This window comes from Cydia pomonella, chromosome 17 (assembly GCF_033807575.1).
Source record: "Cydia pomonella isolate Wapato2018A chromosome 17, ilCydPomo1, whole genome shotgun sequence".
Lineage (NCBI taxonomy): Eukaryota > Metazoa > Arthropoda > Insecta > Lepidoptera > Tortricidae > Cydia > Cydia pomonella.
The window spans coordinates 16,231,997-16,248,566 of NC_084719.1; the positions used below are offsets into that span (position 1 = coordinate 16,231,997).

At 36.3% G+C, this 16,570-nt stretch overlaps 3 protein-coding genes across 5 annotated transcripts in view; 2 read left to right on the forward strand and 1 right to left on the reverse strand.

Moving 5' to 3' along the window:
• Window positions 1-3,397: 3,397 nt before the first annotated feature.
• Window positions 3,398-11,260, reverse strand: LOC133526849 (snRNA-activating protein complex subunit 3). Of its 2 annotated transcripts, XM_061863668.1 has the most exons (7): window positions 10,886-11,024; window positions 10,518-10,625; window positions 8,078-8,291; window positions 7,667-7,774; window positions 6,503-6,658; window positions 5,961-6,146; window positions 3,398-4,283 (listed from the first exon to the last, which is right to left on the reverse strand). In XM_061863668.1, the coding sequence occupies exons 3-7, from the start codon at window positions 8,255-8,257 to the stop codon at window positions 3,963-3,965; spliced, it is 951 nt and encodes a 316-aa protein (XP_061719652.1). In that variant the 5' UTR covers window positions 8,258-8,291; window positions 10,518-10,625; window positions 10,886-11,024; the 3' UTR covers window positions 3,398-3,962. The 2 variants fall into 2 exon arrangements, with proteins under 2 accessions (XP_061719652.1, XP_061719651.1); XM_061863667.1 differs by having other exon boundaries at window positions 10,518-11,260.
• Window positions 11,261-11,978: 718 nt separating this feature from the next.
• Window positions 11,979-13,498, forward strand: LOC133526854 (immediate early response 3-interacting protein 1). The gene is made up of 3 exons (XM_061863676.1): window positions 11,979-12,309; window positions 12,402-12,503; window positions 12,734-13,498. Exons 1-3 carry the CDS (start codon window positions 12,222-12,224, stop codon window positions 12,787-12,789), a joined length of 246 nt encoding a protein of 81 aa, XP_061719660.1. The 5' UTR covers window positions 11,979-12,221; the 3' UTR covers window positions 12,790-13,498.
• Window positions 13,499-14,924: 1,426 nt separating this feature from the next.
• LOC133526848 (protein fem-1 homolog CG6966) overlaps window positions 14,925-16,570 on the forward strand; it is a 103,147-nt gene continuing 101,501 nt past the window's right edge. The window contains exon 1 of one of the 2 annotated variants that reach the window (XM_061863665.1): window positions 14,925-15,206. In XM_061863665.1, the coding sequence (XP_061719649.1) occupies window positions 15,147-15,206 (60 nt within the window). In that variant the 5' untranslated portion in view covers window positions 14,925-15,146. The remainder of the gene's footprint in view (window positions 15,207-16,570) is intronic. The other variant, XM_061863663.1, reaches the window with a different exon arrangement.

Consider the following 16,570-nt stretch of genomic DNA (forward strand, 5'->3'; position numbering starts at 1 on the left):
AGGATTTTTACGAAAAAAGGTTAGTTTTTCTAACTTTAACTGATATATGATCGACCATTACAACAAATAAGGAGACTTTATTGTATGAATAGTATACAGATGCTTTCAATTTACCATGGATGGTAACACCACACCATAACCAACAACGTCTAAGGAAATTCTCCTTTCATCTCTGTCTCTCCAACAGCCAGATATAGATGGAAACGAATTTTGAAGTTACTGAAAATAGCCGTGATCCTGACAATGCAAAATAAAGGTTACCGAAGAAATCAGTCATAAGAAATATGGATAAAAACCGACATCGTCCGCCCCCGCGGAAGCCCCCTGCAACAGTCAGTTATCTTAATTCCTCAATTGACTGCGTCCATTACTGTTATACCAGAGGAATGATAATGCTCTAGCAACCGTCTAAGATCTACGTTTATTTGTGCAATTTCCATCGCAACTAGGGAAACTGCTATACCTACGGCATGTTGTTTGATAACAGTTTATTGAAGTAATGATGTCGCATACGACTCTGTTGGCTCAGATGGAAATAGTAACGCAATGGAAGAAACTATTGCCTGTAGGTATATCCTCTTATAGGTACTGGTTCAAATACAAAAGAGCTTTGAACACAGAGTTCAAGAAAAAAAAAGTGCTGGAGTCTGATTCGAAAAAGTTTGTATAGTCACACCAGGTATCACGCGTAGTGATTATATTCGCTTTGGGTACCACCACCACTTAATTGTTTTTTGGGGTAGGTATATATCAACTGGCGTGAAGTGTCACAAGATATTTGACTATTCAAAAAATAAATAAAATAAATATATAAATTGATTTTATTTCAGGCAAGCACCCATATGGATAAGGACATGTTCAAAGCAAAAATCGTATTTTATCATTTTAATTTTTCAGTGCTAACTTAACCTAACGAATACCCTTGTATTAAGGCTAGATATGTAGGACGTGCGTTTTGTTACAACCAAACTTTATATAATTGGCGCAGATTTATTGCTAATCCTTTTTTGACAGGCACTCCACCTACGCTAGTTTCTAGAATCAATATTATCCATTTTGGCTCCGGCTCAGTGTTCATAGGGTAAAAACCTAATTATGATGACGAAGACCACCTGTCAAAGTATTAGTGGATGTGCTACAACGGAAAAATAGCTACTTTACCGCATACATATGTACATCGACGGTTTTTGATACACAGGTACTTTAGACCAAAACATTTAATTTTCCCACTAGTTCCTAAAAATCCCCCCCTCAGGGGGGAGTAATGACGTTATCAAATTTTTGTATGGGATTAGAATTTATTTTTTCAAAACCTATCGTGTGGGGCAACAAATGAAAGAGCATTATATATATCGTTGTCTAAGTACCCTCAATACAAGCCTTATTGAGCTTACTGTGGGACTTAGTCAATTTGTGTAATAATGTCCTATAATATTAAAAAAAAAAAAAAAAAAAAAAAAAATTATGATGAGGCGATTCTAAAATTCATTCAACCTCTTTTTGGAAGTCAGTTAAAATGTAAGAAGGCCAGACTGGGCCATAACAGCCCTTCTATTGACAACTCGTCGCTGCTGCATCCAACCTTTCCCGTTTTGGTTTTACCGAAGTCGAGTAAAAATAGGCCGTTAACCCTTAAACCATGACACATTCCTTTCTAGTCGTTCGATTTAGAACCGTATTCGTTATTGTAGAGATGCGTTTTTGTTTTAAGTATGATGACAAGTGTGTTGCCGCTGTGGACTTAAGTGTTTAAGTCTTACGCCGTACAAATAGGTACTTATTTAGATTATTGCAAGGACAGCGCAGAATACGCTGATATGGCACTACATTTATCCGGTGTAGTAATGAAGACGGACTGATGCCTGTTGCACTACTATAAATAGGAACCTACTTAGTTATCAGCTAGTTGGGGCATGTATATACTAACAACACAGCTGACCATTGTAGATTTTATGTCTTTACACTGATTTACGAATGGTCTGTTAACTTTGATGATGATGATATTTTAGTCATTAAAACTACTGTATTCGACTCACCATACATTCCTAAGCTATTGGCTATGTGCGAAGTTGGTGGTGGGGGAAATATAAGACGGCAGCGCACGTCGTGGTGAAAATATGAACTTTTTGGGACGACATCTTCATACTACTTAGCAGCTCCCAACTGTCAAATAAGCAACAAGTCATGCACGCAACGAATAAATGACGTCTGGCACTTTTCTATAGCTTCACTGCTTCAGTGTGTTACAACGAAATTTTGGTGTGACGAGAATCCTGCGTAAATATTATAAAGTCCTGTATAAATATTTTTAGCACTACAAACGAATCAGAAATTATTTATTTACCTTGATCCAATATCCCCAGATGTTTGACAAGCGTGCAAAATTTATAATCATTAGATTAAGTCAATATAAAATGTAATTTAAAGTAAATAAAATAGGCATATCACAATATCTTATAAATAACTTTTATAAATTTGCATACTGCTGCTGCTGGTACCTATGTACATTTTTCTTGCTGACTGTACAACGTAACGGGATATGATTTTCGCCATAGCCACCGCTTTGTACCACTTTTGGCGGGTAGCGAAATTTGTTCAGGTATCCTCCTTGTGACCAGTGAGAACTGTTTGACGGGATCAAATAGGATCAGATTTGCAGTGAGACCAATAGCTACAAAATTACGATGTGTCCTAATAGAACTAAATCTACTTTTGACGGGTTGAAACAAATGCTTTTGGCGAAACGAGTTGATGCCTCAATCGCATTAAGAATTTTGGGTATCTACTGAAAATATGGTATATGGTGAGATGGGAGCCGGGTACACAGAAATCATTCCCATCTGTCCCCTCCCCGCCCCATGTATGGCGACATGATTTTCTGAGTTATTTGAACTTAACAGATTAAACATTAAAGGTACTAAATCCTGGCGTAATAAAAATATGTAATTGTACCTGAGCGTTTTTTCTTAAAAATTAAATCGATAACTTGAAAAATTATAACGCCTGCATAATTGTAATAGGAAGCAAAATATAAAATGAGTAAAACTTGGAAAGCACAAATAAAATGACTCATATTATAATTGAATATGAAGGTACAAAAATTTGGCTTTTATAGAATTTATCAATAACCACGGGAACATAGCGTAATAAAGTACACCCGTCATTCTGACTGTCAGGATGGCGGGTGACCTGTTTTTTGATGATAACTTTACGTACCGTGAGGTACAATTTTTTTTAAACAAGGTACTAAATAGTACCAATTAGGTACAAAAATATGGTATGCTTTTCATTTGATTTTATTTAGGTACACCCGCCATTCTGACTCTCACAAATAAACAATGCTCTTGAAGGGGTATTGGCGTTAAAGGTGTATCGTTACGAAAATGAAAGACATGAGTATAGGATATTTTTATTACAACATCAACTCTTTTGGGTTTACTTACCGCTATAGTAGCAAAATAAATTTACTGACAAAATCTATTCAAGAACGAGCCTGGTTACACAAGGGACTGAAGGAACTTTTGAAACATTGTGAATTTTCTTACTCTTATTGATGGATATTACTTACAACAAAAAGGGACATTTAGCGAAATTTTTGAACATCGTACATTTTAGGAGCATTCTTCAATATATCTATACTAATACCGGCACCAATGTGGACACCGACTAATTAGAATAGAACATAATATAATGTTACACTACTTATACTGATAAGTATAACGCGAGCAGCCAGTAGAGATTGACTTTAAAATTCTTATGGATTTAAATCTTAACGGACTTTAAAAATCTGCATTATAAAAACTGATTCCTTTATTTGGCCTGTCATTGAATATCACATCAATACTGTACAAGTGTACACATGTACATTTTACCCTTGATCATGGTACTACAAAACCCTACAACATGCAAGGGAATTGCTAACCCTGTTTTAAATCCACACTGTATATGGACGCAAGCGTTCGTCATCCTGAAGGCTTCAGCATATTAATCTCGTTGCCTCTGTACGAAAAGGCCTTGAAATCTCCAATTTTCTTCCCATCTTTATATAAGAATAATCTAAAACATGTATCACAGAAGTAAGCCGGGTCAAAGGGTACAGTTGAACAGTTGGTTACAATCCATTTGGCTCCGAATTCGGCACAAGTTGTGCAGTAGACTGTTTGGTTTTGTGAGACAGCAGTGTGGACTGGGTACTGTTTGATTGAGAGTGGGTCGTCGGGGTTGAGCAGACGTATCTCTGAGAAGGTGAAGAGATGCTCGCAGTTGCCTTGGTGGACATAGACCTGAAATTATGAGATGGGAGTGATAAAATGAGGTAAATTTATAAAAAAAAATACAACAATTCCAGATTACGATTCTCGTTAGTCTACATTTCTACATTTGCAAAATACTCAAAATTAAATTAACTACGTGTAAGCTTTACGTAAAAAACAGATTATTATTTACTTACTCATTAATTGAATATTTTGCAGATGATTAGTTTAAAACATAGATTCACGCTTGAAAACTAGAGTGAGACCTATGCAATCTGCACTTCTTTTCAACTCGATATTGTTTTTTTAAATCTTGTTTAGTTCTTCTTTCATGAAATAGTTTATAATCGTAAAAAAATGGTTAATTGGTACAGTTTCAATTACATAAGCACACTTTTTTTTATAAAATGTCGTAAATCAAAACCGGCCATTTCGGTGTATTCCCGCGGTTGGTGACCGCCCACCGGCCGGGGGGGCGCACACAGATGGCAATGATTCATTCACATCTGTCCCCGGCGGTTACAGGTGGGAATAGTTTCATTCCCATCTGTCCCCGCCGGGCAGATGGGAAGAATTCATTCCCAACCGTCCCCGGGAATCACCCTATTCCCTCTGTGGCCGGCGGGGACAAATAGGAATAAATCCTTCCCATCTGTGACCACCACGGTTTATTCCTATCTTTTTTGTTATACAAATGTCGATTTTGATAGTTGCTGTATTGAACAGTTTTCCAATTCGTGAAATAAAAATCATATTATGACGTGGTTCAGCATTAAACAGTTTACATCATTAATGTGAAAGAGTGTTTACTGGTTCCATCATAACAACTACATATAACAAGTATGGAGTTATGTAGTAGATTAAATCACTTATTCAATATTATAACTAGGCAGACTGCAGGCGTTTGAAGGAAACACAGATAATGTGATTATGGAAACGATACAAAATAACAAATTAGATCGCATATTTATGCTGCGCGAAACTGGAGCTTAAAGTATGATTATTAACCAAGGAATGAACCGTGGATAGTACGTCTTTTTACTATGAAGGGGAAACTTTTTGCGATAACTCAAAAATAGCTAAACTAATCATGTCTGCTATAGTTTTCATTTAATGTCTTTCTTAAGCTAGTTCCACGATTTTTTTCATATTTTTCACACCTATGGTTCAAAAGTTAGAGGGGGACACATTTTTTTTTCTTTCGGAGCGATTATCTCCGAATATATTCACTTTATCAAAAAATGTTTGGTGAAAACCCCAATTAGTTTCGAAAGACCTTTCAAACGATATTCCACATATTGGGGGTTGATGCAAAAAAAAAATCACCCCCACTTTGGGTGTAGGGGAGGTATCCTAAAAAAATTTTTTAGATTTTATTCTACGATTTTGTTGGCTTTATTGATTTATATATCCATGCCAAATTTCAGCTTTCTAGCACTAACGACCACGGAGCAAAGCCTCGGACAGACAGACAGACGGACATGGCGAAACTATAAGGGTTCCTAGTTAACTACGGAACCCTAAAAAAGATAGGAATAAGCCATGGCGGTGGGAAGGATTCATTTCAATTTATCCCCGCCAGCCACAAACTCTTTCCCATCGAGGACAGATGGGAATATACCGCTATTTCAGATCATTCATATCTCCCTTGATTAGTACATAGATAACATAGACACAGTTAAATGATAATTTATAACACGGGCATACCTCAGGATGGCCAAGCCGCACAGTGAGGTCGTCCAGCCTGGTGGAGTGCAGGTCCCTGGCGACGAAGGCCCCAAGCCCGCGCGCGCGCGCCCAGGCGCGCAGCCCGGCGCTGCGGTCCGCGCAGCCCGCCCGCCCGTCCACGTAGAACACGTTGTTGATGAACAGGAACCCGGAGGGGAACAGGTCCTGCATTCAAATTTGAACTTTAAGAGTTGTTCATATTTATGGCATTATTCGTTATAGTAATTTGTCCCAATCCACCATTTTCAATTTTTGAAATTTCTGTTTCTTAGAAAAACACAAAATTTAACACAACTTTACAAATAAGGCAATTAAACGTAAGAGACAAGACTCATAGTATTGGGTTCGTGCCTTCGTGCCGGTGAGTAAGGTTGCTAGAGCTCAACGAGGGTGCGGAGTGTTAAGGTCAGCGACGCGCTTGTAACTGCTCTGGAGTTGCAAGCGTCCATAGGCCACGGAGACTACTTACAGTCAGGCGGGCCGTATGCGTGTGGGTCACCGACTTAGTATAAAAAAATGACCTTGGCAGATGCGTCGGGCTGCTCGTGCGGCGCGGCGGACACGTCGACGCGCATGCCGACGTCGTTGGCGCACGGCACGCGGTCGCGCAGCGCCGACAGCGGCCGCCGCCCCGCCAGCACCACGCTGCGGCTGAACACCGAGTGCCGGCTGCTCGTCTGGGAACATGACAACCAACATTGCCAACTGAAATATATCTCATACAGGTTCTAACTAAAATAGTGGGGTTCTGATTCTTCTTCTTTGCCAGAAGCTATGTAAGGCTCTACAGCCTATATATCACTGCGACCATTCCTGATCTATTGTGATCGCCACCTACTACAACTCTCGATCCAAACCTGCAACTTAAAACAGCTGCAGGATCTTGATCTCGAGAGGCCTTAACTCCTCCTGGCGTAATCTACCCAGGATTGATTCACGAATGCGCATTAGGCAAGGGCACTCTGCAAGGATGTGCAATGGCGTTTCCTCTGCCTCCATGCAGTCTGCACCGCCCCATGATACGTTTCCCCGTGTCTCGGGTTCTAATTAGGATAATTAAAGCAGAAGAATACATTTTCGAACAAAAAATTTTGGCCTTTGTATGGAGAGGGTTGGCCAACTTGGACGACCTGGCCCATAAAAAATTGTTTTTTTTTTCCGTCAAAAAATGTTTTCTTCTGCTCTTTCCTAATCAGAAACCGCTGCCACTCCACTGCCTCCGCCTCTGGAGGGCTTGGTAATTTTTTTCTGTAGTATATGACATGTATTTCAGTTTATAATTTATATTTATACATAGTGCAGCTACTTAAAAACACATATCAAAATATTTGAAAAAAAACTTGTGATATCAAATGTAAGTACCTATAACCAAGTGTATAATGTACGTAGAATGACTTAGCCATTGCTAGCCAACACAATCACACAATATTAATCTACTAATTCAAATTTAATAGTCCTAAATGAACATATCATATTTGTGTAAGAAAGATAAGACTTGAGTTGTACACAAACTTACAACTTTTTTTTTTTTAGCCTGTTTGAGTGTCCCACTGCTGGGCAAAGGCCTCTCTCCTTGATTTCCACGATTCCCGATTACAACTTAAATAATTAAAAATAAAACTTAATTTAATAAACATTTTTCTTTCAATGCCACCGCTGTTCTTGTATTACACTAATTTACTTACATGTTTCTCCTTAATATTATATGGGAAGGGCCTATATATCCGCACAACATAGATTATATCTCTGCCAGGATCTAAGTCAGGTTCGGGCGCTTCCTCTCCATCTTCAGTCTGAAACATCAAAAAAATCTTGTAAATTACAAGCAAATTGGCTTGAGCGAGGCAAACATGCTGAGGCAAAAGTTACACAAGCACGAGGCCTCGCGAGACCGGGCGGGCGAGGAAATTTCCTCGCGAGGCTGCTTGCTCTTTGTGGACCTGCCTCTTGTCTATGGTAGTCAGCAGATTTGATTTTATATTAAGGCAGCAGAGGTGACTCTCCTACAAAAGTATATGCTAATGCCAATATCTGGTACTTTCCTGTATTAAGCATTGAGTAGCTTACCCTGTTTTTTATCAAAGTCAGTACTGTACCTGTGCAAGTGGTATGAGCCTTATCCCCCTATACTTCAGCTTTTTCTGGTAATTGGCATTAGAGTCACTAGCCATACGTAACTGATGCTTCCTCACAACGCACAGGTTGCTGTGTTGCTCATTGTACTCCCTGTTTTCTTCCTCGGAGAACACTGATAGTGTGGGAACTGAGGTTGTCATTCTTAGCTCACTGCCAGTCCTTAGCAAATCAGGACTGAAATACACAATTTTAATTTTAAAGGAATTACATATATCAAAGGCACTATTGGGCATGCATCATATAAAAAAGCAACCTCGACACGAAAAGAAGAAGAAGGCACTGATGAATTATGGTCTGTATAACTGATATGGATGGGCTGGTCATATAGCGCGAAAAACCGATTCGTGGAGCAAACGTCTACTGGAGTGGCGACCATGGGGGGAGGAACGTCCTCAAAGTAGACCCCAGATGCGTTGGGACGACGACATCAAAAGGACTGCAGGGAAGAAGTGGCTCCATGTCGCACAGAACAATGACGAGTTGCATAAAATGAAGAAGGCCTACACCCAAAGGGTAGAGAAGGGCTAAAGAAGAAGAAGAAGGGATAACTCGTAATTCTGTAACCAAGTTTAAATAATCATAATCAGAGGCCGGAATAATTGTGGCATTTCTCAACTGTCATAGGGAGTTCTCATTTATCAACTTCCGATATATGTATATTGACACAATGTAGAACACGAAATATTAAAAAGTTCTAATAGTTAAGACTTTCGCTGCCGCGCTGGGCACATGCGGGCAATTTTAGTATGCAAAATGCAAAAATAAATACAAAAAGTGTGGCGTTGAATGTGTTAGTGGATATTTGACTGTAAAAGAAATAATTTAAGCAGATAATACGGAAAAAAATGGCTACGTAATTCATCTATAAAGAAACTCTTGGAATATTTGTTAGCACTAAAACCAGGGATCGGAAACCGGTATTTTTTGTATGGGAACGAAAACGGTATTTTTTCATTCTTTGTTAATTACTTCATTTCTAATTAGGCAATCTAATAACACGAAGTCGTTATCTGAAAACACAACTGAGTCCTACATTTAGAGTATAAAATAAACCGAAATATATGGTTATTTCTATGTTTTTGCAAAAAACCGGTTCCGATCCCTGACTAAAACAGACTTTAAATGTGAAATTGAAATAAAACACAGAACTGAAATAATTAGATATGATAATAATTAAATATGAGTTTTCATTCTTTTTATTGCACATTTCTACCTATTTCGCGTTTTCAACTACATTAAAGTTATCTGGAAGCTGGAAAACATCACTCTTTCACTTTTTAGCGATAAGACCGCCCGTTGTTACCTGGTTCTATTTTCCTTTAAAATTCATTTGTAGTTTTGACATGTACGTAAAATGTATAATTGTTGGTGCAATAAAGAATATTTACTTACTTACTTATTCTTTTGCTATAAGGCGACTTGTTCTATATTGTATTGATAGAGGCATTATCAAAAGTCCAAACGGAGCGAGCAGAAAATTGCCTCGCGCATATGCACCCTCTGTGTGGAGGAACCTAATGAGAAGTTCGTAATGACAATTCAACCTGCCACAAGAAGGCCTCTGTTCATAACTGCACTAATATATGGAACTATACTATTTACAAGGCTCAGAAACGCCGGCATATGGACCTGAGCCCATCATACCCCTACCAATATCCTATATGCACAACCAACTAGACCTACATCACAGACAACTGCACAATAAATACTGGAAGGAAATGGACACACACAGGCAGACCAAGGATTTTCTACCGGAACTGAACCACAAACTCACCAAAATACTACTGAAAACACCTAGACATCAACTACGTAAAATAGTAGGATTAATTACAGGACATAACACACTTAACAAACACCTACACAACATGGGTAAAACAGACAGCCCCATGTGCAGAGTGTGCATGGAAGAAGAAACAACAAGACATATTCTCCTAGACTGCAAACAGGTAGAAGTATACAGGAACAAATACCTAGGGACTCCGTGCACACTAGGAGAGGCAATTAGCAACCTGAAAACTTTGCTAGGCTTCGTGGAGGAGCTGGGGTGGTTAGAGTAGCGCTACCTCGTTTCACGCAAAATAGGCACAATGGTTGTCGATTTGCGGAAAATGCCCAGAAGCACTAGCTAACTAACTAACTATACTATTTACAATAATAATGTTAACATCCAAAGATAAGAATAAGAATTGATAGATAGAATCTCTCATATTCCAACAGCTTTTCCAGGTCAATTTGAAACTCTTAGCCACATTAACAAGGGCATCACCAGGTAGAGAATGAAATTTGTATCTAAATGTATGCCCTAGCCCATCAGTTGGCAACGCCCTTGCACATAAACATCAAGTTACATCTGTTGATTGACAAACTCAATTTACTTCCCAATAAAATAAACATAATTACCTGCATTCATTAGCAAGATTTTCAAACTGTTCATCATTCAGATCACAGCCAACAAATTCCCTTATCTTTCGTGAATAAAAGTCCTCAATATCTTCTTTAGGTCCAGGCCTACCAAAAATAGGAAGAACATTAAATATTTCCGGAAGGTTCTTTGCGATAATCGGTGGAGTCACTAGGTTTCCCTTAACGTTGTATAATTTGGGTCCAACATCTGGACCATAAAGATCAACCTTTCTTCTTTTTGCATTATCATAATCACAAGCATCTGGTGTCTCTGCGACTTTGAAGGAACTAAAATTTTCTCCCAATTTTTCTGTTCCAAGTGGTGGATAAATTAAACGGTCTAACTTAAAATTTATTGACTCAACTGAATTACTGACGTTACTAATTTTGGCACTCTGACTAAAGCTTTGGTTTACTTCCTTGCCAATAATATGATTATTGTAATTGCTATTCTGCAGGCCCGAGGTTGTTGGACAGCTAGCTTCCTTATAAATCTCTTTCACGATGTCGGAGACAGGGTTATGAGTCGTCGTTGAGGGTTGGAGTTCTCTAAATGATCTAGACTCCATAGTAATAAAATTATGTATATTTTATCCCACTAAACATTTTAAAAATGTTACTCTGCACCTTACACGACGTTACGTTCATGGAAAGAACAGAAAAAACAAAATTACATTACAACGATAACTTCAGTTCGGAATAAAAATAGTGATAGTGTCCTTTTTTTTTTACATAAACAGCACAGACAAAACAAAATGTGAGAAAATAGTAGAAAGAAAGTAAACTCAACTCCATTACTACCAATACAACAAACGATATTACTTAAAAATAAAAGAAAACTACATCTCCTCTTTGTCATTAATTTTTTTATCCTTGTGACAATGTTGCCAAGATGTATTTTTTACCTGACTTTCTACGGAAATTTCACATAGACTTTCGTACAAAAGTTTAAAATTGGGCGGGCTGTGAAAATTTGCACTTCCATCATTTTAATTGTATCATTTAAAACATTCAGTATCAGAATCATTTATTTTGCTAGATGATTACACAAATAGTACAATTTGTCACGTCAGTATATAGGTTACATGAATTGCATGTTCAGGTCAGGACACTAGTTGTAAAGTCAGATCAAGTTAAATTGGCAACGATTTTGACAGCCCAACCTGTGCAAGTGTTAGGTTAACGTCATAATTTCATAGAAGGCAGACGTTTGAAATAACACTTGCACTGCCTGGACTGCCAACTTCTCTTGCTTGGTCTGACTCTACATAGTAGCATAGTAGTTTTTATTTATTGTTTTTTTATTTCATAATATAAAATATCCTTACTTAAGAAGAAGTTAAATAAGTAAAGGAATAATAATAATAAAACACAACTAACTTGAAAACACATGCACAAAAATTATACTTTGGCAAACCTACTTTGTCAGTATTTGTAAAATTTTCTATAGGATGACAACCCTTTGGTCCGGTTTTTTTTTTTAATTTGCCGCCTTTTTCTACTGACGGAAGTGGCTTGCTAAACTATAATGTGATTTTATTGAAAATTCATGCAGTTTTGGGCTCGGTAGTATGTTTTAGCTCTAAGTGCTCTGACAACACTGCCTTGTCGATTTGTCAGTTTTACGTCAAACAAAATACTCAAAACAAATCATTGTGATTTTAATTCAACTCTTAATTAGGTTTTCAGTATTTTCTCGAAATGCTTACTTTGTGGAATTTATTTGAAGCCTCATTACTTTGTCTTAATGCAGTCTGCGTACTTCATGAAGAAAGATTTATGCAAAAAAGTAAGAATAACCTCAGTTCCTTAAATCCTGTCGCATGATCAATTTAGTTAGAATGTATGTTGTAAATCACATGTACATATTTCGCGTTTTAGTGGGATGGGGAGCTCAAAGTCATAGCCAAGGATTTGAAGATCAGTCAACAGTGAAATACCAGATCCTGAACTTAGTTAGGTCCATAAGAACAGTGACAAGAAGTAAGTTTTTAATTAACTTTTAAAGTGCAACTAAACTGATTTTATTATAATTTCCTGGCGAAATTTAAGGCTAATTTATGTATTCTCAAAATATTTTGGCATTGATTTTTAACATTTATTTTTGTACTTTGTATGTTCTTTTCTATGTATTAATAATGTGTTTTCATTTGTTGTTTCAGTCTCATGTTGTTAAACAGCATAGTCAGTTACATCTCTAATGTTTTTTTCAGTTCCGTTGATCCTACTAAACATACTCACAATCATATTCAAGTTACTATTGGGATAATGGTATTAAACAAGAAGCAAGATTTATAACAAAAACCGAAAAAAGCTGATGCTTTGGTAGCATGCTAGTGTTTATTATCTCTTCAAGTGGCATATGTCGTTTTGGAGTTGTTGGAAATTTGATTTTATTTCAATGAATCAATATTGAAATTTAAATGACATAATTGGTCAGGAGCCAAAGGGTTACCACTTCAAGGGTTACCGTCGATACTATTTAACATAGTTTATTTTAACTATTAGATTCATTATGCATTTATATAGGGATTACTGTAATTCTCCCTCTTTCTGCATTTATTTCAGTTTCTTTCTGAGATTCAGCTTTAGTGTCCAATGATTAGTCAGGGCTGCCTGGACTAACCAAATGTGTCTGTTATGGGCCAAAGGTCTCATTTTCCAAAAAACTAACACATCTTGCACCTGTACTTAATGGTAGTAAACTTATGGAATGGCTGATACTGATATCAAAATATACTGCAAAGTTTTTTATGATTTAAAATTGAACAAATACATATCAAAAATATTATTATTACTTAATTACAACATGTTGACAGTTAGTTATAAACACTGGCATGCTATAATGTCTGAAGTGAAAAGGAATTGTCTGTAATTATAAGAAAAATATTATACCTAATGGTTGTTTTATTTCCAATTATATAGTATAGAATTGAAATCCTGTTCATTTCAATTAAAATATTTTATAACATGATCCATGTGCACGTGTTTTATTTAAAATTTATCGCGTATTAATTTATGTATTTTTTTACGCTGGACTCCCTAGCATGTGTTGCCATGTAATATTTTGACTTTGACAGTTCAATGTCAGCCTTATTTTAATGTTGCCAGCTTTAAAAGCATACCTTCATATTGTAGGGAAAAGTAAGAACTGAATAATATTTTTTATCTGATGAAGATTGCCTCACATAGGTAAAGGAGACCTATGTGAGGCAATCTTATAAGAAATAAAAAAACAAATAATGCAAAAGTATTCTCCTAAAGGATAGAGGGTTATTACCCTACCCTAAAATAAAGTCCCCCTTTTTCATTTAAGGGCCAATTACATCCACACTTCCCGATATCGGGCCTGATAATCGTTTTCCGTATCACGGAATATCAGCACATCGTTATCAATATTTATATTGAAAAAAAAATAATGTTTCATATGACTTAAATGGACCGTGATCACGGTCCATACCCCGGTCGAGTCAAGTCTAGTGAAACTAACCGTGAATCATTCAAAACTGTTGTGCTTCATTTGCATATCAAACATTGAATATTTTTGGCAATTAGAGACACAGTATTTTTTAAATGTCAAATATTGTAAAAGATGTGCTGAAATTTGTTGAAACAGAAAAATACTCTTACTTGGGCCTGACATCGAGCAATAGCGACTGTAGATGTAATTTGCCCTTTCCTCTTTATTCTAGGGGTAATGTAACATTCATCTTTTTTCAGGACACTTTCTAGTGAGAAGGACAGAAAAAGTTATATTATTTTGTCTCTCTGTGTGCCAGGTTAAAATTTAAGGTAAGCCCTTTAATTAAATGGCCCTATTTTAATTCTACAAATTTAGAATATTAAAGTCAGACCAAGATAAGATAAGGTGGAAGTGTTATTTTAAATGTCAAATTTATATGAAATTATGACGTTTATTTAACACTTGCACAGGCTGGGCTATCAAAATCGTAATAAATAAAAATATTCCTTGCCAAATTATTTTTGTTGTAAATTTGAATCAAGATAACTGTGATCCTGTCATAATGTGTGTGTCAAATTTCTATAAAAATATGACATTTGTAACGACACCTTTCACTTTGTTCTACTCAAATAGGTACAAAGTTAGCTTAGACGGATTAAAAAAAAAATATTTATTATGCCAAGTCATTTTGTGTTCGTTTATTGGATAATCAAAAACAAACATAATATAGCCGGTCAAACAACTTTGTCAGTAGAAATTTTTCCATGGGACGATAACCCTTCGCGCCTAGATTTTTAAAACTTACCGCTTTTTTCTACTGACGGAAATGGCTTGACAAACTATATATAACCTCATTTTCCTCTGAAAGGCAAACAGTGATTTATCATTTAAGATCACTATGCAATTTTGGGGATTTTAAATTCTAACATGTGGCAACACTGACAAAATGGCAGTAATGGTAGACCGTCGCCGTCGCGGTGCAGCTGTTCGATAAGAAAGAAGTCGATCGGAGTGTTTTGAAATAAACCACGCATTTTGGTTGCTTGAATTAATTTACCACGTGAATCAGTGATTTTTCAATGATTATTACCAAAAGGAAGTGTTGTTTTTGAAGTGGTAGTTTAATTATCTGAGGATTTTGCGTCGGTCAGAGGCAAAGCAAAATGGATTTCAAAACAGCCGTATTTAACGCAGCGAGAGATGGAAATTTAACGCGATTGAAAGTAAGTATTAAATAATGAGTACATTGCAGAGGCACATATTTTATAAAGAATATATAATTATAAATATCGATGTTGTAAGAAATATTTCTCTTATACTTACGTAAATAGTCTATATGCCAAATGAACTGACAGAGTAACTGTAGAAATTGTGCACAGTTAATACCTGCATTCCGCTTGCTATTTACGAAATTGGGGAGCTAAATGTTGCAACGTTACAGTTGATATGTGGATCATGTTGCTATTTTTGGTCCAACTTGGTTTTAATTTACGCCACGTGCTCTGGTATGTGCCTTTGCAATTGTTTTGAGCGAATTATTTACGTTTATCATGATTACAGTAATCTGCTTTTTATATGTGAATCATTTCTGTACTCACATGTAAATATTTTATAATTACCTCATTAGATTTCTGGTACCTACTACACTGGTTACTTTTAATTTTAAAACAAAATAGATACAAATAAAGTGCGCCATCTAATCTATTTATCCCGAAAATACCACACCACTCATGGCACAAACGAGTTAAGTACAGAAATAAAACACTGTTTTATTTGTGCTCATACAATTTGAGGAGTTCTCTCAACTCCTTATAAATCCCATCTTTAAAAAATAAAAGATACAGTGACAACACATTTACTAAAAAAATTACCAGACTGCTGGAGGAGGGTCATATTCAAATTACTTTGGAATACCAGGCATGCAAACCTTTGCTGTTGATCATATTTTTATATGTCAACTTCAATGACTGACCACAACTTGGTCTCAAGAATATTGATTTAGTGTTGTTCAATGAAAAGAGTAATGTTAGTCACTTTTTTATTGCATGTTCTTTTTTGTGTTAATTTTTCTCTTTAAAACTGTTACTTTGAATTAATGAAATTGTGGTTGCTTTTGGAGGAATGTCCCTTTGCTGATCTAATTTTTAAATCCAATGTCCATGGTTATTTTGTTGCTTACATGTGTATAAATACAAAAAACATAAATCTTTATTGTTTGTGAGAAAAGAGTTTGTAGTTTCTGCCCTGGATTCAGTTTTTAGTACATTTTTGTATAATAGGCCAAATTGGATATTTCCTGTTGTTTGACATTAATGATAGTGATTGTATTAATTAAATTATGTATTCAATCATCCTCGTGAACTGGTGCTGTTTGTGGAGACCGGTCTCTTTAAACTTACACGGACTAACTGTTATGTTATAAATAAGTTTGTAACTTTACTTTTGAGTGGCAAACATGAGACACTTCATTCAGTTCTTGTCTGTTTGTCTGTATATAAGAATTCAAGTCTTGGAGACCCTTTATTTATTTTTATTTTGTTTTATTGGTATTCAGGACAACAACAGCCGTAGATATACAATTTACATA